At 39.8% G+C, this 20777-nt stretch overlaps 1 protein-coding gene across 1 annotated transcript in view; it reads left to right on the forward strand.

Moving 5' to 3' along the window:
- FHIP2A (FHF complex subunit HOOK interacting protein 2A) overlaps window positions 1–15409 on the forward strand; it is a 36751-nt gene extending 21342 nt beyond the window's left edge. Inside the window, exons 12-17 of the mRNA XM_062001127.1 lie at window positions 113–256; window positions 1910–2000; window positions 3711–3854; window positions 8274–8414; window positions 9475–9578; window positions 9668–15409. Coding sequence (XP_061857111.1) covers window positions 113–256; window positions 1910–2000; window positions 3711–3854; window positions 8274–8414; window positions 9475–9578; window positions 9668–9773 — 730 coding nt within the window. The 3' untranslated portion in view covers window positions 9774–15409. The remainder of the gene's footprint in view (window positions 1–112; window positions 257–1909; window positions 2001–3710; window positions 3855–8273; window positions 8415–9474; window positions 9579–9667) is intronic.
- The last annotated feature ends 5368 nt before the right edge of the window (window positions 15410–20777 follow it).

A 20777-nucleotide genomic window follows, 5' to 3' on the forward strand; every position in this document is an offset into this window, starting at 1 on the left:
ATCCTAGTTGTTCAAGAAGATAAATAGAAAGCCTGCCTTTTGGCTTAGAGATTTTCTTGCCTTGCATAAGATTCTGTGAATTATTATGTGTTTGTCTAATATAATCTCACAGAGACCTAGAGGAAGATCCGTTATTTACTGATCTGTCTCCAGATAACACATTGTCGACTCAAGAGTGGCTCAGTGCTTCTCCACCTGTCAGTCCAGAACATCCAAGAAATGATGGGAAGACTGAAGTTCATAAAATTGTAAATAGGTGAGTTGAAACAAACACTTAAAGAAATCTTTGAATGTGTGGGTGTCTGCACACACTGTGCAAATTAAATGTACTCTGTAATGGATGTTATTCTGTGCCAGCTGGTAAAATGACTCCACAGAAGGAAATTATGTGACATTTTATCAGAAAGCTACTGCTGAAAGATTAGAGCTTATAATAAGTAAAAATAATTCAACATAAATGAGAAAAATAAAAGAACTCTACAGCTAATAGTCTAGTTGAATACTCAGAAGTCATGATGAAAGCCTCATTGATTATAAAACATTTTTTTTACTCCAAAAATTTTGCTGTCCTTAACCTGCTATTGCAGAGCTTGACCTTCCTGGAGAAGTCTGGGGAGCCTTGCCATAATCACTTCAAGGGAAAAAAAGCCCCCTCAAACTTCCTTAAGTTCCTTAAACACATACATAAACAATTTCCATACTACAGATTACCTTCTGTTCCCTGAAGATCAAGAAGCACCTTTGTCACCTGCAACCTACCTTTGTGCACTTTAGACATACTGCAAATTGGATATCACAAAGAGGACAGGCTCTGCTCTAAGCAACTTAATGATGGTAATTCTCTTAGCAACTAATATTAGGACAAATGCTGTTTGCTCTGTTAATACACAGCAGCAAAGCAGCACTGGTATTTCAGTGCTGACCTATCTACTTACCCAGAAATAATCAGAGGTGTTAGCCAAAGGAAGAAAACAGCCCGAAGAACAGTCAGTGGAGAATGGCATAGGCTCTCCTTGCCCTCTTTCCCCCACCACTTCTAAATATAGCTTATGGTAGACATGGTTTGGAGCAAAGAACATTGTCCTAAATTCCATATCCTAAACTCCATATGAAAAGTTATGTACTACAGATTTCTGCATGTAAATCTTACAGGAGCCTCCAGCAGTTCTTAGGGTGTGGAGAAAGCTGAAATTTGGAAACAGGGACTGAGGGCTCAGTTTTACTTTGCTGTCCAGAATTCTTAAATTTTTGTATTCATATTTTTAAAGACAGTTCCTCTTAAATAAGATTCAGAATTTTTTGATGCTTTTAAGATCAGTTATTGGTGAAGTAATAAGGACACACAGTATTTGCACTACATACCTGGCAAAGACAATGGTATTTGTAACTTTCAGATATTTATATGCAAATATATCTGCAGATATTCCTGTATGTTCTTAGATGTTCATTTTTTACCAAAACAAACTAGAGTAAATAAAACTGCCTATGCAGTAGGCTAAGAAGAATGTTAACTAATTCTTCTCTTTCAGCTCGTTTATTCCCCAGCAAATTTTCCATATCTGGTAGAATGGAGCCTGACCATTAGCAAACACTTGACCTAGTTATGGACATTCCTTTTCATCTCCATTTGTCTGCTAATTCTCAGAAAATACTTCCACTGAGGTTTTTACCTCTAGTGCTAGATACAAAAGTTATGAAGAATATATCTTGTTATCTCAAACAATAGTTAGAATAGATGTGTTTAAATAGATCTTGTATTCTCTGTTCTTCACATAAAGTTCTGGTAGGATCTATGGATTAATTGGCCAGACAATTCAGTCTTGTGTACACAGTTAGAGATGATGAGAAAGTATTGATCTGGTGCTCTGTGGATGGTAGATACTCATTAATGTCCTTTTTCTCTCTCTAGTTTTCTCTGTCTTGTACCGGATGAAGCCAAGTCATCGTACCATGTGGAGGGTACAGGTTATGATACTTACCTCAGAGATGCCCACAGACAGGTAAGTCAGTGAAGTCTTCTTTAGTCCTTGAGAATATGAAATGCTTAGGAGAAAATACAAATGGTTCTATGAACAGTCCTACTAAATGCATCTTTTGGTAATGGAAGATGGGAAAAGTAATTTTTTGTTTTCTAATGAAAACTTACCTTTGGAAATCTTTTGATGGTGAATCTACTTTGTATTACTCTAATGGGAATAATGGATGACATTAAATGCATTAATATTCATGTAACAAATACACGGAGAGAAGATCTGAACTGCAGATAGATTCTTAATTTGCTTTTGCATTTATCTGCGTTCTCTTGGAGAACTGCCTGCCAAGCTGTTTGAAAGGACTAAAGGGAAATTAAAATGCTGCATAGGAGTTATGCAATCTGGGACTTTAAAAATCAAGACTCCTCACAGGGAATGTGCAGCCTAAGGCATTCAGGTTTGAAGTTGAGAGTTTTGGTAGGTAGGGAAAACTTTATGATATTTTTTTGGAAATGGATGCAGGTTTTCTTTTTGCAAACATAATTTATAGTTTCTTTAGTCAGAGGACAATCACTGTTTATTGCAGCTTTCTTATTAAAGCCTAGTGCATCTTCTGGAGCAGAAAAATCTAGGCAAAGGAGTGGAGTAACTGAGGGAGCTATATTTAGTAGGTACTTCAAAAATCCCTTAACCTCTGAATTATGATATCAGCAGTTTAAGATAGGAACCTTGTATTTCTGTATTTGTTACATTGTTTTGTCTATAGTCTCCTGAAGAGAAAGGAAATAGAAGGTAGAGAATAAGGAAACAAAGATTGATGTAAAATTCCCTTATGTTCTAGTCTTGGATGCCAGAAAACACATATCATCTTTGTATTTCTTTCATGCCTTGGGAAAAAGAGTATTCTGGGTGTTATTAGAGAACAGAATTGGTTTCTGTCACTTCCTGACAATGATATGGCTACTCTTAAAATATTTCCCCCTTAAGAATAGCCCTGCCTATTGTTGTTATTACATCCAAATAGCTGTTCTGCTTCCCTATTTCTATTCCTGGAAGGCTGCAGAAGTAGGTAAGCTACAGGCCATGAAGAATTTCTGAGACTATTTTGCCTCTCTCTTGCTACTGTTTATTCCTGTGTTCCTTATTTTCACTGCTATAACCCAGGCACCTTTCAAGGTACAATTCCTTGAAAGCGAGATATCAGGCAGCCCACAAGAAATCAGAGGCAGAAGTGGACAAAGACTGTTATGAGTGACAGGAAACAAAGAGGAAGCCCTGAAGTATATGTTTCATTCCTACCTCCTGCATAAACACGTGCCTTTCCTGTACTGGGAATTAGGGAGCAATATAGACTGGATAGGAAGTTGAGATACACATAATACAGTGAAAGGGTGGTGACATGCTGATAAAAATGTACACAAATGCAATTCCTGCTTTAGAAGAACCCTGATCAGGATGTGTATTGTTGGCTTTGCTCTGTGCTTTGGCCCCAGAAGGGTTTTGGGAGCTTTTTTTCCACTCGTGTTTCTGAAACTACGTTTAATATCGTGAACATCAAGAGGAAAATAAGGTGCCTACAGAGAAACTGATCACATTTATTTTAGAATGACTGTTCTTTGAGGGCTAAGATTTTTCCATGTAGCTACAGATTATGGTTTTGAGGTGTATGGACTATTAAAAGGAAAGAAATGGTTTCCATGGAGGTTTGAATCTGTTTTGCTCACTACTTTTTTCTAGTTTCGGGATTATTGTGTCATTTGCTTACGGTGGGAGTGGCCTGGATCTCCAAGATCTTTGGAAAAGTGCAATTTAGAAGCATCATTTTTTGAAGGACACTTCTTAAGAGTCCTATTTGAAAGAATGGGCAGGATTCTTGACCAGGTAAGGTAAAGCATGTTATGGATTCTGTTTCTGGTACTTTGATAAAGGGCTGATCTCCAAGGTCCCAGAGATTCCCATCACTCAGACATCTATAATAGCATCATCTTATTGTGTAATGTCCCATGTCTTTGTAGGTTGCAGGATGTTATAGTGATCAGCATTCTCAACTTATAAAGAGTAGAGAACGAAAACTCTCTTATCTTTGTTATCCACTTCTTTTATGTACCAAATGTTTCCTTGACCAGAAATATGATTTAAACTAGTGAGTAAGGCAAGAATATCCTTAAAGTAAAAGAAAAGGATAATACAGCATCTTAGGAATTCTTCAGTAGTGGCATCAGTGATTCTGTTTTCATTTTCTAGCATTTACACTTAGAAAGCATGCATATTTTTCAGTTAACAAAATAATGTAAAGCTCCTTTTTGCCACATTTGAGTGAACTTCAGTCTGAAGTCTTATTCTGGAAGCAGTTTTATGTGACTCTGTAAGATGAAAAGAACTTACTGTATCATTGCTAGCATTTCCCCTATTTTTTCATAGTTAAAAATAACTGTTACCAGTGCATGGGAAGTTTCTAGAAGGTAGCCTTTTCCATTTGTAATGTAGAGTTTTTTTTCCTGTTTGATTATCTTAAAATAATAAAAGTGTAGCTGCCAAGGGCAAACCAATGAGAAATGATCTCACTGACTCCTGGTTCTGAAAAGGGGGTGTGACATGTCAGACCCACATCAGTACAAAGGAATTTGAAGAAAAGTGGATCGTACTGATGTCTCTGTTTCTGTATTTAGCCACCCTGCATGACCCAGTCTTTCTGGGGAGAAGCAAAGCAAAGATCAGGGAGGTGAAAAGGAGATTGCCCTGTGTGAAAACTTAATGTTTCTTTGCCTTCTTCAAACTCTGGAGAAATCAATATTGCTGCTTTAGATCAAGAGGACTTTTCTTGCCAGCACAAATGAGCCCTATAAGTCTAGATTACTCTTGCTGTAAAACTAACTGGAGTTGCCACAAATGCAAAGGCATCAGTTCCTGAAGTCTGCACAATTCTTTTCTGCTTTGTGTGTCAATCTATCTACAGAATAAGCAGCTGTAGTAGTGCCAGATTTCCTGGTCATAAGCAAGACAAGGGCCATTTGAACATAAAAATGCACAGGAAACATGTCAGGATATCAGCAGTAGCCTCTCAGTCAGCTCCAAGAGTGTTCAGGGAAGAAGGATGTTTGAAAGTACCAACTTTTATAATTCAGGAGTCAGAAAAGAAAGTCAAATACTCCCATCACTATATTGTGTATTATCAGGGTTTTGCGTCCACTAAGAATGTTCTTCACAGTTGACTAGCTGAAAAGGTCATAGATTGGAGTCATGAAGAAAACTGGGCATCATCATCTCTTAGGAAAAACAAACCTCATGAGTATAAAAACCTTGTCTGAGCAATGACACATAAAGTACAAAAAAGTAAAAAACCCAAATTGCATCCCCTGAGAAACACATGTAAGATAGGTACAGTTACAACAAACACAGCCTCTGGCATGGAAGCACAGTGCCCACTTTGATATACTACCTGTCATCGTGACACGCATTTGGATTAGTCAAGCAAGATGGTGTCAAAAATGGTTCTTGACTCCAGAAGAATGAAAATTAACTGCCTAAATCAGAAGGAGTAAATTCTTGTATCATACCAAAACCCTGTCCTAAAACCTGAAATTTCTATGGGTTATTCACAGGAAAGCAGAGAAATCATGTAGGGAAAAAATCTCAAAACACAAACCAACAAAACCTGGGTTCTGCCCAGGTCAAATTTGACATAAGGGGTGCTAATGTCCAGAACATGTGAAAATGTTGAAAAGCCTTTAGTAGGGGCACAGTAAGGTTTACAGGTTGTGTTCAGTGTCTCGTTTTGCTCTGTCACAATACTATAGGTAGTTTTTGTGGTTTTATCAGTTTTTCTCAGTAGATATCCAAAAATTTTGGCGAGGTAGTAGGGAAAAATTAACCTAGTTTCTAACAGAAGATAACTGAGGCACACAAGTGAAGTAAATTGTTTCAAGCCTATTCAAGTCTAGTACCTTTTCTGCTAGACAGTACCTCCTTCCCCCTGTTGAGATTATACATTGTACATATTTATATTTACAAATATCTGAAGAGTGGGTGTCAGGAGGTTGGGACGGCCCTTTTTTCAATGGTATCTAGCAAATGGACAAGTGGTAATGGGATGAAGCTGGAACACAAAAAGTTCCACTTAAACGTAAGAAAAAAACATTTCACTGTTTCAGTGAGGGAGCCCTGGCACAGGCTGCCCAGAGGGGTTGTGGAGGCTCCTTCCTTGGAGGTCTTCAAGACCCGCCTGGACATGTTCCTATGCAACCTGATCTAGGTGACTCTGCTTTTGCAGGGGATTGGACTAGATGATCTCTGAAGGTCCCTTCCAACCCCTACCATTCTGTGATTCTATGGAACTGTTTCCTAAGAATTTTATAAGAATTTCTTGAACTGGGGATTTTACAGGAAATATTTGAGGATGTTATCTGATATAAGGCCATCTTACTGAGTCTGCTGACATATGGACTGAAATAAAAGCTCCGTGTGAAGAGACAACTTTTGTTAATGCTCTTAATTAGTTCAAATCGCAGCAGCAATCTGTCTGAGCAATGCAGCACGTGCTACTACTTAGTTTCCTTCTCTTCTTGTGAACATCAGATAATGCTTATGGCTTCAAAGCTTCCTAATGAATTGACTGTCTCAGACAGCTCTAAAGACATCCTCCTGCAGTTCAGCTAGGTAGGCAGTGGAATAGATTTATGGAAGGAGTTTGTGTATCTGTCTGCGTGGTAACTTTTCCAGAATAACTCAGAAAGTAGTGATCTCTTTTACCTATAATATCTCAGGCCCGGGGTCTGAAAGCTTAATTTATTAGAAGATTGGGATGGATCTATTACTGGAATATCAAGTACAGAAGTAACTGTCGTTGACCGAGAGAAATACTTGCTTTCACTTCAAAAGATCTGTAAGACAACTGCCTTTGCAATGCAACAGTATGTGGTGAAGAACTCAGAAATAAGGCACCTAAATATTACTTAGGTATCCACAACTAGTCCATGTAAATTTTCTCAGAACAGCCTCGGTAGTCTCTGGAACTGGCTGAAAACCAAGTAAGCATCTCCTTGAATGCAAAGTAAATCACAATCTCAGCTTCCCTGACCGTATTGACTGAAAGCCTGACTCTGCTGCCTGAACTGAGGTATCTGTTGCCCAAGATATTCCCACTTGCTTGTTACAACATAGATCTTAAAGAATCCACCCTCTGGAACTGCCAAGAGACCAGCAGATACTCTTGAGCATCTGAGATGGCACAAGACGTTTGTGTGTAGGCAAGTGCATCAAGTGTCAGGTCACTGTTGAGTAGGCTAATGCAATCTTAGACATATAGACACATCTAAACGGATCTTTCTTAATCTGAATTCCTACAGATCTCAGTCTGGAAAAGGGAAGAATCTGTTCTCTGATTCTCAGTGGGATGCAAACTTGAGAGCATAAATGTGATAATTTGAGGCTATGAAATCATGCTCTTCTGGTTGTAACTACGCCACTGAGGATGTTACTGCCAGTAGGTAGTCAAAGAGATTGAATGAGGGCCCTGTAATGCCCATCAGGTAAAATCAAAGAGGTTACATTAAACCATCTGGCTGGTCGTAACATTTTCAGGCTGACAGAAGGATGTACCAAGGAAATATCTGTCCGCATCTTGTCAATGCAGTCTGTTCCACCACTGAGTAGACTGAAGGAAATCCCACTGGTTTGCAAGTTTGGGACTGAATTAAAATGTCAGATTGTTTTCACCAGGATGAGAAAATCAAACATAGGAAAAAAAGACCCAACTTGGGACATAAAGAAGCCATGGTGAAAAAACTTGCTTCTATAAAGATAAGTTTCTCACCAGAGTGGTAAAATGCTTTCTTTTCCCAGAAAGTTAGGTACTAAGTTTTTCCTCATGATTGATTAGCATCTTGCAGCATCTGAGTGTGTTACCTCTCCCATTTAGTTGGTTTGGGGAAAGGAGGTGGAGAAGCAGCTCAGAATTTCATACTGCTTTCCCAGCCTAGGACTGTCTTATGTCCTGTACTGTGCTGCCACAGGATGACCAGGCCTTTTGCAATGGTTGTTTCCAAGAGAAAACAAAGTAGAAGAAGATGAATATCATATTAGCTGTAAACATGGGTTTGTCTCTCTCAATTTCCTGAACTCATACACTTTACAGTTATCCAGGAGAAGCAAGCAGATGTTTCATCTAGGCTAATTCTATGCTATTTGTTTAGCTGCTGAACTGAAGAAATGTTTTACAGGAAGAGAAATTATCCTGCAATAAACAAGTGTTCAAAAGCCAGCATAAGAATAACTTGGCACCATGCTTTCCTTCTTTTGCAGCCCTATGATGTAAATTTACAAGTGACATCAGTGTTGTCCAAACTGTCCTTGTTTCCCCATCCTCATATACATGAATACCTTTTGGATCCTTATGTAAACCTAGCTTCTGGCTGCAGGTCTCTCTTCTCTGTTATTGTCAGGGTAAGTAAACACACAGTTAATATTTACATATGGATGTACAGCTGTGATATATTTGGTAACTTTGTAGTTCCTGGTAGCAGTTGCTGGCTAGTTTAAATTGGTAAATGGCTGCTCAGTGAAAGTAAATACTTGAGCTCTTGATTTGAGTCAAGATTTTCCCAGTAAAAACATTGGAAAAAATGATTTCTGTGTCCACTTGTTTTCAAAATTGTTTGTTTGCTTAGTTTCATTGTATACATCAAAACATCCCCCCTGGCACTGATGTTACTTGAAACTCTACTAAGGCACATTGTTGTCAATTGCAGGGCACATCAGGTGTAAGAACAGGCCTGGTACAGGTCGGGATGAGACAGAGATGACTTTGATTCATCACAAGCAAAGGATACTCCTGGACAGCCTGTGCCCAGATGAATGTCTCTGCTCATCCTCTTTTCTTTTTTTTTCTGATGAAGGCTGTTCTTGACAATGAAGTCCTGGATTTATTGAAAGTCCCCTTCCTTTCCCTCTCTGATTCCATCTCTTCCTGACAGACCTGCATCCTAGAAGTGCTGGCAGGGTGCCTGTCACACTGCAGTCTTATCAGTCAGAGATCCCTCGCCTACCCCACGCACCAGCTGTTATTAAGCTGGTCAGGAGCCTGTTAATGGTGCTTGCCCAGTACTAACAGAGGATTTAGCTCCCTCTTTCCCAGCAGCCCTCCCCATTTCAAAACATAATCTTCACTCTCTCCCCCTGTGTTTTCCCTAAACCCAGGAATTCAGTGGTCAGTTGCCTGCGTCAGCATTCACTGAGACAGATTAATTGCTGGCATAATTAAAATAAGTAATACTATTTGTGGCAACAGCTAGTAAGGCTCAAGAGTTCCTGCCCCTTTGCGTCTCTACTTTCTGCACCCACTCACCCCTTTTTGGGCACAGCAGGTACTCTGCACTTTGTTTTGTGAGCCTGGGAGGATACTGAGGTGGTTCTGCATCCTGAGCACCGCAGGCTGCCATTTAAGCTCTGTCCCAGCCTCTCTGCAGGTGTTAATTTTGCGTGTTGATGGCGTTGTGCTTCACAGGTTGTTGGGGATCTCATGGTTAGAATCCAACGCATCCCCGATTTCACTCCCAAACTTCTGCTGGTCAGAAAACGCCTGCTGGGCTTGGAGCCAGAAGGGCCTATGTGAGTAAATAGACTGTGTGTTCTCCAAGCCCTGTGGCTGATTTGTGTGTGTGCCAGTCCTGATTCTCTGCTGACTTTTTCTTTCTCAGCATTGACCACATGACGTTACTAGAGGGCGTGATTGTGCTGGAAGAATTCTGCAAAGAGCTGGCAGCGATTGCATTTGTGAAGTATCATGCCTCATCTACACCATAAGCAGCCTTGATGAGTAACCAGGCTATAAAACCACCAGCTTGGTTCAGTGGAGACTATTGACAGCACGTGGATGGGAAGATGTGGTACCTCATGGCAAAGTGTTGGTTGGCATTTGGCAGAATTGGAAGACAAGTTACTTTCACCAAGTGTTGGCAAGAGAAGAGGGTTCAAACAGACCTAGGCTGTGATTGAAGGCATCTTGGGAGAAGTCAATACATAGCATTTCTAGTCACTGTGTGAAGAGCTGCACAAGCTGCATGAAGAACCACAGATATTAGGCCTTGGTTATTCTGCTATAATGACAGTGCTTAGAGAGTTGGGTCTCTTCTGTGTTCTGGGGATCACATGCGCCAATTTGCTTTTTGTGACTCTGTATCTTTTAAAAAGCAGATTAATTTTGTAACATTTTTATGTCTTAATTATTTTTCTTTTCAGTTGGATATATAAAAGGAAATCACAACTATAGTTGAAATGTATAATAGAAAAAAATGAAGAGGTTCAAAGACCCCACTAATCCATATACAGTGGGGTGTATTAACGAGGAATCATTTTCATTTTGGTGAATCTTAAAGACAACTCTGAGCTCGATTCCCCAGTGGATTACTCCAGGAGATAGATCAGTATAAAATCAATGCTAATGGAATTAGTCCTGATTCAGCATCACATCCATAGCAAATATATCTGAAGCCTACATGTTTCTAGCATGTTTGTCTCCATCATTCCAAGTGATTGCTCTTCAAGTCATCTGTGTATACTAGATTTTCTTTAGGGTTTTTGCACATGAGCTCCAGTTGCCTGATTCATGTCACCTTTACAGGGAAGTTAATTACAAGTCATCAGTAGTTGTTGCTGAAGCAGTATTTTTAATTTTGTTTAAACAGATATTTAGCCTGAATTGGTTTAAGAATCTTTTGTGCCTTGAAAACTGGCAGCATAAACATTCTGTTATTTTTAGTAACGTTTTTATTGCTTATCTACCTATAGCAGTAGTGCCCAGCAGAAGGCTGATTGATGCCCGTTCAGTTAAAGTGTTGGTAACATATATAGGACCAAAATTTACACCTGCTTATGATAGTGCTGGGGTGCAATAATGTCTCTCAGTGAATCTTTTTCACTATGAATACTATCAGGCAGGGCAGGGATGTGCATTGCAGGCAGAGGGCCATGCAGGCTGCAGCAGGCTTTGCTCTGTCTCTGCAGCACTTCAGGCAGCCCTGGCTGCCACATGAGCTTTAACAAGCACCTCACACTGCCCTGCCTTTCTCTCCCCTCAGGTGTACAGTACCTCTTTCCCCTCCTATGAAGGTGATAACATAAGGCAGGTGTGTTAGAGTTTAGCTCCTTGTGTTTATGTTTTCTGTCTTTGTCTTTCCTACTGTTGCACAGCTAATGCTCATTCCAGATGTGATTGCTCGTATGCAAATCTGAACTAATTTACTCAGTCACTAGAAATCTTCTGGATTTACGTGACTGTACCTAGAATCAGATTCTGCCCTGAATCCATGCCTTTGAGGTGTTGTTTTTTTAATATTTATGGAACCTGGATGTTGAGAGGCCTTTTAAGTTTAGCAGGTTACTTAGAACAGTGTCACAGTTCACGATCTAAGTGTATTCTTATCACAACAATGAAGAGAGTCCTACTGTTAAAGCTTCCAGTACAGGTTCAGCTGGAGAGAGCAGTTCTGGAACTGGAGAAACATTTTGGCAGGCAAAACTAGTGTTCAGTGTCTCCCTGTACTGGGAGGCTTTTGTACAAAGTGCTGCATTTGTCTGGCAAACAAAACCCTGCATCTGTTTTGGGGTTTTTTTTCCTGAATTTAGCCCCAAAGTGTTTTCAAGCTGAAGTACCACAGCAGGATAAAGTTTAAAAAAAGGCACATTTTTGTTCTTGAGAGTAGCCAGCATTTTTTTTAGTGCTGTATATTGCAGTCAGTCCATTGTAGAAGCTCGGTTAATGTAACGTGCCTAACACATCATTTAGAACATGTTCTGCGCAGAGTGATGTTTAATACTTACATTTGTTATAAATAAGGTCCCAATTCAGCAAAGCAGTTAAACACAAGCTTAATTTTGAGAATCTTATTCCTAAGCCACCATCTTTTATATTAGCAAAATTAAGCTGTTGAGCACAAATGCTGGTGCTTTACTGAATTTGAGTCATTGATGGCTTTGCTTGAGCTTGATCACTTTTTCCTCCAAATTTTCTATTTTCTTTATTTTTTTATTTTTAAGTGTATGTTCCAGAATACTTCTCATGTCCCAGCTTCAGTGGAAACTGCAGGTGGTAATACTACTAGAAATGCAAGTGAGAGAAATGCTAAACAAAACTTGCGAGAGCATTCCAAGTAATATAACAATTTATGAAGCCATTCGAGACACGCCTGATCTCAATTGAAAGCATGAACATCACCTCCTTTGTTGTTGCTGTTGTTGTTTTCACTGATACCTGAGCTCATTACACTGTAAGAAATTGTCTCAGTCAGCTTCTGGAAGGACTGCTGCAACCTCTGTGGCATTTTAATGCAGAGCTGTCTACCGGGCTGCAAACACAATTCCTGCAAGCGTGTCTAAGAGAAAAATAAACAACTCTTAAATTCAGGTTCTAATTGTTCGGTCTCAAGCAACATCAGTGATGTTCTTGCAAACCAAATGTTGTTTAGTTGGTAAGTTTATAAGATGTGGATCCGTCCTGATTGAATTGATGCGATCCTGGAAGTTGCTTCAGCCTAAACTGCTTATATGAGCGCTGCCTCCAAACCCTTAGTTACCATGCACAATGACAATGACCTTTATTTTTGTAAGTGATTTGATGTTCCTTAAGAGATGGAACTCATCTAATTTCTTTTTTTTGTGGTCATACTTTTCATGCACTTTTTTTGTTTAAAAAACAAAAGCTTAGAAGTTAGTTCAGGTCCATGGTTTCACCTTTCTGATCTATGCATGTCATTGAGGTGCCCATTTAGTTTCTGTGTGCGTGTGTTTGTGGTTATTTATTACCTAGAGATGGACACCTGAAAAATTATGTGGCCTGAAGTCCACAGCATGTGCAGATCCTGTGGGTGTCAGTGGGATATGCAAGTATGCTTAGCACCTCAGAAAATACGGCCACTAGTGTTAGATTGAACTACTTGAGAGGGAATACTAGAAGAATTTTTTATTCTTAAAAGCAGATCCAAACCACGTTTTAATCCTGATGCACATGTGTGTAAATAGACACATTTTTACTTTTCTTTCCCATTTATTATATGTTTTTGATTTAGACTCAGATATAGAGAATTTAGGAGTGAGCCACGTGCTAGCTCTGGTAGTATGAGTTTGTCCTTAGTTTCTCATATGACTGTCACATTTCTGGTATTCAGATCCTGTCTATGTAATGTTCTTACTCTGTATTTGTCTGTGCAATATAAAAGCTGTGACCTGAAACACAGCTTGAGTCTGGTTGTACATCACCTATGTATATATATATATATCTATACATATATAGATATATATATATATAAGGACCAGAACCCCGAGCTTGCTTACACTATGAATAGTGTAAAGATTGTTGCACTTGATTTTACAGGGCGCAAGTAGTCACGGAATGGCTTTCTAAATGCATGGTAATTTCTACCATAACCTGCCATGTCATTTCACAGATGACATTTTGTTATTGCTGTTTGTCTTGCTAAAACAAATACTAAACAGAAGTGCTTGGTAAAATTGAAGGATTATGACTTGGGACTACATAGAAAATCCACACCTGGTGGCGTGTGGCATATGGGGCTTTCAAACCATGATCCTCAGTACTTTCTGTGCCCTGTAAAATAGTGTAACTGTATAAAATATATACTCCTTGTTTTTCCTCCTGCCTTGTTTACATTAAACAGAGGATATTCAGTAAAATTTTTCTATGAGCTTTGTGTAGGTCACTTCCTGGCAGTGTTGCCAAGGTTCCACAAGCATGGGGTTTCCAGTGAGGAATTACTGAAACAGCCACATTACCAGACACACAATCTGAAGTTTTATGAAGGAGGTTGTGATAAATTCTAACTTTTTGTGCTAAAAAATTGCATGGAGGATTAAAAGGGATATTCTGAAAATAAATGAATTTCACCGAAGCGACTGCTTCTGTTATTACAGCATCTGTAATAGGTTTTGTATGGCTGACCTTCAGTCAAAGTGTTCTAACATTTGATATCATGCCTTTGATCCTGAAGTCCTTTCGTTTATTTCGAGCCTGTCACAGCAGCATGTTCTCGGATAAACCTGTTTCTTGTACTGTACTGTGCAGGGCTTGGAGTGAATCAGCATACTCTTGCCCATGAAAACTGGAAACGAAAGGAAATGGCCAGGACAGAGATGAACATCTGCTCTTCCTGAGAACCCAGGCACCTTCCAAGACTGCAGCTGGTCAGGACCTTGGGTTTCTATTGTGTTTGAGTGCAAAGTGCATCAATCACAACATTAGTTTATTGAGTTTGGTATAAATGTCATGTACGTGAGTAAGCAGCATCTTTTCCTTCAGGGCCTTTGAGGAAGGCTTTGATATGTAGGGGTTTATATATTTTAGAATTGTATTTGATGTATATTTTTTCTTGGTATCTCATCTAGTTTTTCATGTTATCATCAGCCTTTTAAAAATCTTACCTCTCTGTAGGATCCTCTCTGAGGGCTACACTTGGATGTTAAGCTGTTTCTCCTTCACAGTATTTAACAGCTGCAAGTGCTCTTGCATTTTTAACAAGAAGAGCACTGCAGCAAGATGATACCCTTGACAGCTTTTTTTTTATAGCTCTCAGCATCTTTCCCCCATCCTCTTGGGTCTCAAAGATTGTCATCTCCCACCCCAGATCATTTCTTTGCTGTGCCTGCATGCGGCTTTCAAAGATTTAGAGACACTTTGCTTCCTCAAGGAGCAGGGAAGCTGTATCAAAATGGCACGTTTTGTATCATCCTGTATTTTTCTCCTACTTTGATATCTTGAAATGCCTGGATTATTGCAGCATGATAACCTTGTGGCACTTGCATTTTGATGCAAGATTTTGGGGCTGTATATCCTATCCGAACAAAACCCCAGAGTATTAGTGTGTGGTCCCTGCTTGACATTCAGTAACTCATTTTACAGATTCTCATTCTAAGTTTTCCAAGTAGATACAAGTAGCACAGGATCTACCAAATTTGTCAACCTTTCAATATTAACAGAACTGGTGCTGTCAATTGGCTAGTTTAGTGTGTGATCCAATTGGATGAAAGTGGATTGATGTCCTGAGAAGTGAATCTGTCACAACTTGGATGAGCCCTTTCAGCCTGAACCTCTATGTTCCTGGTGCACGCTTTATCAGCCAAGACTCCCTTTGAAGGATGAGGCAGAATTGAATAGCAATTTGGAAATCAGGTGCAGCATATGGTGGATTAAAGTTTTCAGGTGTCATAAGCTTCTCTGGAATGCCAAAAAAGGAAGAAAATGTGAAAAGTTAAATTTCCAAGTTTGCTCTGGTGGCTGGAATTGCCTTTGGAGTCGCATCTGTGAGGATGAAAAGATGCCTCTTGGAACATGGTCTCTCACCAGGAGATTTAAATTGCCCTTGCTAGGATGATATATCTATTCTGAACTATCTTTCATTAAATTCCTGATGGTTATTACAATAAATGCTGCAGGTGGTATAAAACCTGCTAGAATAGTGCTGTGGAACTGATGACTTTGTCAGTGTCTTGTAGTTTTGATGAAGTAGATACATCTGTCTGGCTTTGCCTTTCTGCTCTATAGCATCATAACTCAGTAGGGGTTTGTAATATGTCCCCTCCCTCTGGTAAAACATTTTACCTACTGAAAAATATGGAAACACGCGAAAGGAAGGACCCCATAACAGTGCCAGGCTATAGGAACATAAAGAAAAGCATATTCTTCTTAATCACTAGTTGAAAAGAAGGAGGGTATCTGTCCTCCTCAGGGAGCCCTAGATGTTAAGTAGAAACCTGCTTTAGCAATTTGCACTGAGGAAATGAGACATTTGCAGAATATGTTTCAAGGTGTACAGCATCCCATTTTCAGCTTGGAGGGATGAAGCAGCCAAGTCGTGGTACTGAGTAATATATGTGACATGGCTACAGGAAGTTCTGCAGAAAGATATTAAATTGATTTAAGAGAGGAGGGCAAGGGAGGTAACTCGGTTTAGCATTGTTAAATTATGGCTTAGGGTTAGAGGAACATTACTTCCCAACAAAAAGATTTGAAAGAATTAAGCACTGAGACTGAAGAAATTCTGGAGCCTAATTTATCAGAATGCAATTAAGGATGAAGTAATGCCATTGAGGAAAACTGATATTTACTGTCAGTGAAAACTTCCTGACAAGGAGTGCTGCTAGACCAGAAGTGGAGGGAGCCTCTGACCTCCTTTTAAAACCAGCCTGGACAAAGCATTGAATGTTTCAAGAGAAAACCAGCCTATGTCAGTGAGGAGAAGGAGTAAACATGCATTTACATCCTCAGACTGCCAGCTAATTAACGGCTCCTGAATAACTTGTATTTGTTCTGCTAGAAAGCAGTGAGATGGGCTGATCCACTTGAGCATCTCCTGCAAATGAGGAAAGTTGCTGCAATCTGAGAAAAGCAATTTTCAGCCTTCCAAAATGCGATTCACTTACATAATAAGCTCTTTGCAGCAGCAGCACCCATTACACGCAGCGGGCGGTACGGCTTGATTAGCGGGGCCAGGATCCTTCCCCCTCCCTGGGCTGAGCTGCCTTGGAGACAAGAAACAAATCACCTGCTCTTTGCATCATCATTATCCTTTACTTGAGAAACCCACTCTACTTCCCTCATCTCCTCATCCACAGGAAGCACCTGTCAAGTTTGTATTTCTTAATTTGAGTCATGAATTTTTATTTCTTAAGGTTTTTGGAGACTCCTGGTTTTACTGTTACCAGGATGTCCACCAACACTGCATATTTCCAGCCAATTTTCCTTTCAGCTTCCTTTAAAGGAAAGAAATTGTATTGTTTCTCCTGCCTTTTGAGACTCGCTTTCTCCTGCCTTGTTAATTCCATCCTTTCAGATCCCTGAAAATGTTTTTCATTTTGTCCTTCACCTTGGGGATTGTGCAGGCAGCAGTCTGTGCAGCTCAGCAGGCACGGAGTGTTAAGGGCGATACAGACAAAGGCAGAGCTGCTTCTGCCCACCCAGGTGCTGTACTGGAAGTCCTATCTACATACCCAAAATGGCTGGGGGAGATCAAGAAGGAAAGCCTGAGCACAGGCTTTGGGAAGCAATGGGAATTTTGCCATCAGTAAAAATGATGCCAAGTGTTCACTCCCTGCTTTGCAAACTCATTTGGGCATTTCTGACTTTTTATGTTTTTCGGAAGGAAAACGGGAATGAAAATCATCATAGAAAAATAAATATTGGGTTCCTGAGTTTCCTGTGGTGCCTGAAGAAAACTGCACAGCTTCATTGAGATTAACAGACTGGCATTTAAGGAGGCACCTTTTATTGATTTAAACATGTCTGCACAAGTAGTGACCTGACAACAGTTCTGTGCTCACCAACAGCCGTATTTGATACCAGTTCAGCACAGGGACAGAGGACCTGTGTTAGCTCGGGCAGGTGTGGGGCAGCTGGACCAAGTTTGTAATAGTTTGCAGTAGTTTGTAACCCTCAGAGGGAACCTTACAGCATTACCACAGAAGTAAAGCATAAACCAGGGAGAGGAGAAGCAATTTGTATAATATATGTCATAAATTATAGATATTAAATACACATTTCATACCTTTGATTGCTCAAGAATGTATTGGTTTGATGGTGTTTCTTTGTTCAAGCAACCAAACACCAATTCCTAACAGGAGCCTGAACAATTCAGGGTCAAAATTCAGTCACCCACACCTCTTGTCCTTGCCTACACAGACAAAAACTTGTCAATATCACATAAGATACACATTTAAGCCAGTGATAACTGAAGTATTGCCCTCTCATAGCCATGCACCAGAAGACAGCTTGGCTGCTGGTGAATAAGACCTTACGTCAACAGCTTAGAATTCTGCTGTTCCCTAACTTTGTGCTGAAATTTAAGAAAAGTAATAGTAGTACTGGGTCAATCATGCATCAAAACTCTGCAAGCAGTTACATGCTATATATATATTAAATGTCTGCTTCTCTGGAGCCATGATCTCAGCTTGGATCATTAAATAGGAATTGGTTTAATATCAACCAACAAATCACAATCAACTTTGATGTTTCCAAGATGGCAAATATGCAGGACACTAGATTTACCAGACCTTATTTTTATGTTCTAAAAGATCAAGAGTGAGCACAAATCCTTTTTTTCCCCCTTTTATAATTAATTCCAAATGTCAATTTGTTCTGCTAATATGATTCTAATTGCCAAATTTCTAAAACAAGATTGCTTGATTGTTTCTAAATATCAACCAAACAGAATAATGAAAAAAGAAATGCCTTGATATGATTAAATGTGATCCGTTCAACCAGTGGGAGAGCACCACAGCTTCACAACCACTCCCTCCACTTTATGTCTGTCAGCTGAGATGCTGCCAGGGAGCGTTCTGACTCATTTTGTCTAAGAGGAGAAATCTACAACATGAAAAGTTTGTGTTTTTCATTTCCATGGTAGAAAGTTATTACTGTTGTGGTGGCTGGTTTGGGATTATGGTATACACACTTATCCTGTAAATCATCATTTGTTTCATTTTATTTCAGAACGAAGCAAAGGTGTATGAATTGTAAATAACATGATGCTAGTAATTCCAGCCAGCATATGCAGCACCTGGTGCCATTCTAAGGAACACACTAGCTTTTCGTCCTGATCGCTGTGTCTTGTTCTACTAATTGTTGAGTTACTGTTAAGCAGTTTTATTTACTAGCCACACACTGAGGTGATGCTGAGTAATCCGAGCAATTTTGTTGGGTTTGTGGCTTTGAGTGACACATATGCTTTTTTTCTTCATGTGACAGCTGGATGAGTTAGTCTATTAATAGAAGAAGCTGTCACAGCTAAAAAGATATAGACTTCATTTTAATATATATATATAGGTAGATATATATAGACTTCATTTAACTTTCTAAAGTGCAAGCTCTCGAGGTGCAATTCATCTTTTCAGCTTTTTAGGTGTTAGTGTGGCAGAAGGGGCTTAACTTCTTAGTCTTGACTCAGTTTTCTACAGAAACCTTTTATTCTCAGCAGATTATATGAACAATTGTCAGAAGCCCCTAAGAAATTGCTCCAGTATTGGCCCCGAGGTTTGTTACTTCAGTGGAAACGTATGGATTTCAAGCTGACCCAGATGCCAGATAAAGATCTTCTCCAGGTTGAAAGTGAAACTTGCTAAACTCGCACCATCATGAGCCAAGGTCAGTATAATTGTGTAACTCAACTATGTGAGCAGCTGAAGATTCCACCTGAGTAGCCTATTCATAGCATCATATTAATTCAGTACCGTTTATTCCAGAGTCTCCCTCAAATTTTATGAACGTAGCCAAGGAGGCACCAATCCTGTGTGCAGTATTTAATGAGTTGTTTTTCCCTAAGCCAGGTGAACAGCAAACTTCTGATGTTGGGCTGATCTCCATGGCTGCAGCTCCCTACGTTGGGTGTTAGGAGAGTCTGGGTTGGACAGGAAACAAATGAGAAAGACAAGAACAGCAGAATAATGCATCCATGTAACTCTGTTATATAGTATTGCCACTGCTAGTAACAGGCCACAGGTTCTGTTCTGTGCTGAGTCTGCAAGGCCTCAGGGCTGAGGTGTGTCAGGCTTGCTTTGCGTGAACTTTTATTGACCTGCCTGCAGCTTTCTTTTAATTCCATTTAGCTGTAACAGCAATTTTTCTTCTGACCAGGTGGCTATGGCTAAATTCTTTTACTTTGTTTATCATTGTGATGGTAACAGTGCAGTTCCACACTCTGACATAATGCAGTACAGAGACATACAATGGCTGAGGCCTTGAGAGAGTTAGAACAGAAGAGTACTCTCATGGGGTGAAAAGAGATGGGGCACAGGCTTCACACAGGAGACCCCACAGCGATGATCTCACCTCTGGACAGTTCCAGGACAAAACTGGTTTTAAAGATAACAAAGACAACAAAGAAATGGTATCTAGCATACTTAAACGGTGAAGTACACAGCAAATTGAGATGTGATGTGGAGCTGCAGAACAATGGAGAAAGAGGAAAGGTGTAAAACAGGTTAGCAAACATACTAAAATGAATCCAAGTGAATCTTAGAGTGAGGAAGAGGAAAATATCAACGTGAACTTCATAGTCCTCCTGGTGAAGGACTCCAGATGCTGATGGCCTGCTGCAGCAGCCACACCAGCATCAATAGAATGACAACAGTGACCACTGTGCCCCAAAGAGCAGGGGAAGGGGGCTGCAGCATGAGGGAAAGAGGGCAAAACAGAGGAAAAATATGTTTAACTGGTTTATTATTAGCACTGTATTTTTTTGTGCCTAGACACAGAAATCTGCTGCTTTCTGTAATAATTACATCTAGTCTGATAGTGGCTCTTGGAACAAACTTGCAAGGATTTCAACTAATAATAGATTCTTGGCTTCATATATAAGGTGTGTTTTCTCTCTGCCTATAAACAAATCTTGGGGCAGAACAGTAAAAAAAACCCATTTAGAATCACTTAAAAAAAAAGGCAAGGATGAGGATCAAACACACCAGGAAAAGTTCACTCTCCTGCTGCCAGGGAGAAGATTCTGACAAAGCAGGGACAGATTTTTCTACCCTCTGATGAAAAATGTCATCTATTTTTTTGTTGGTTTTGATACTGATACCCTTTGTGCTGTGGAAAAGCAGCTTGCGGGGTTTTTCTGGGCAAGAACAGTGACATTTGATCTGAAATCTGTCTGGAACTGAGACTGGGGATAGGCATGAAGCTGTTGGTAAATATCATTCTTCAATATTTAAATGGTGCTGAAGCCCCAGTTTGGAGACTTTAGCAGAGTGCAGACACATCATACTTACTAAAGAAACAAGACACCACCTAAGTCACTCCTCCAAGCA

The sequence above is a fragment of the Colius striatus genome, chromosome 8 (assembly GCF_028858725.1).
Source record: "Colius striatus isolate bColStr4 chromosome 8, bColStr4.1.hap1, whole genome shotgun sequence".
Classification (NCBI taxonomy): domain Eukaryota; kingdom Metazoa; phylum Chordata; class Aves; order Coliiformes; family Coliidae; genus Colius; species Colius striatus.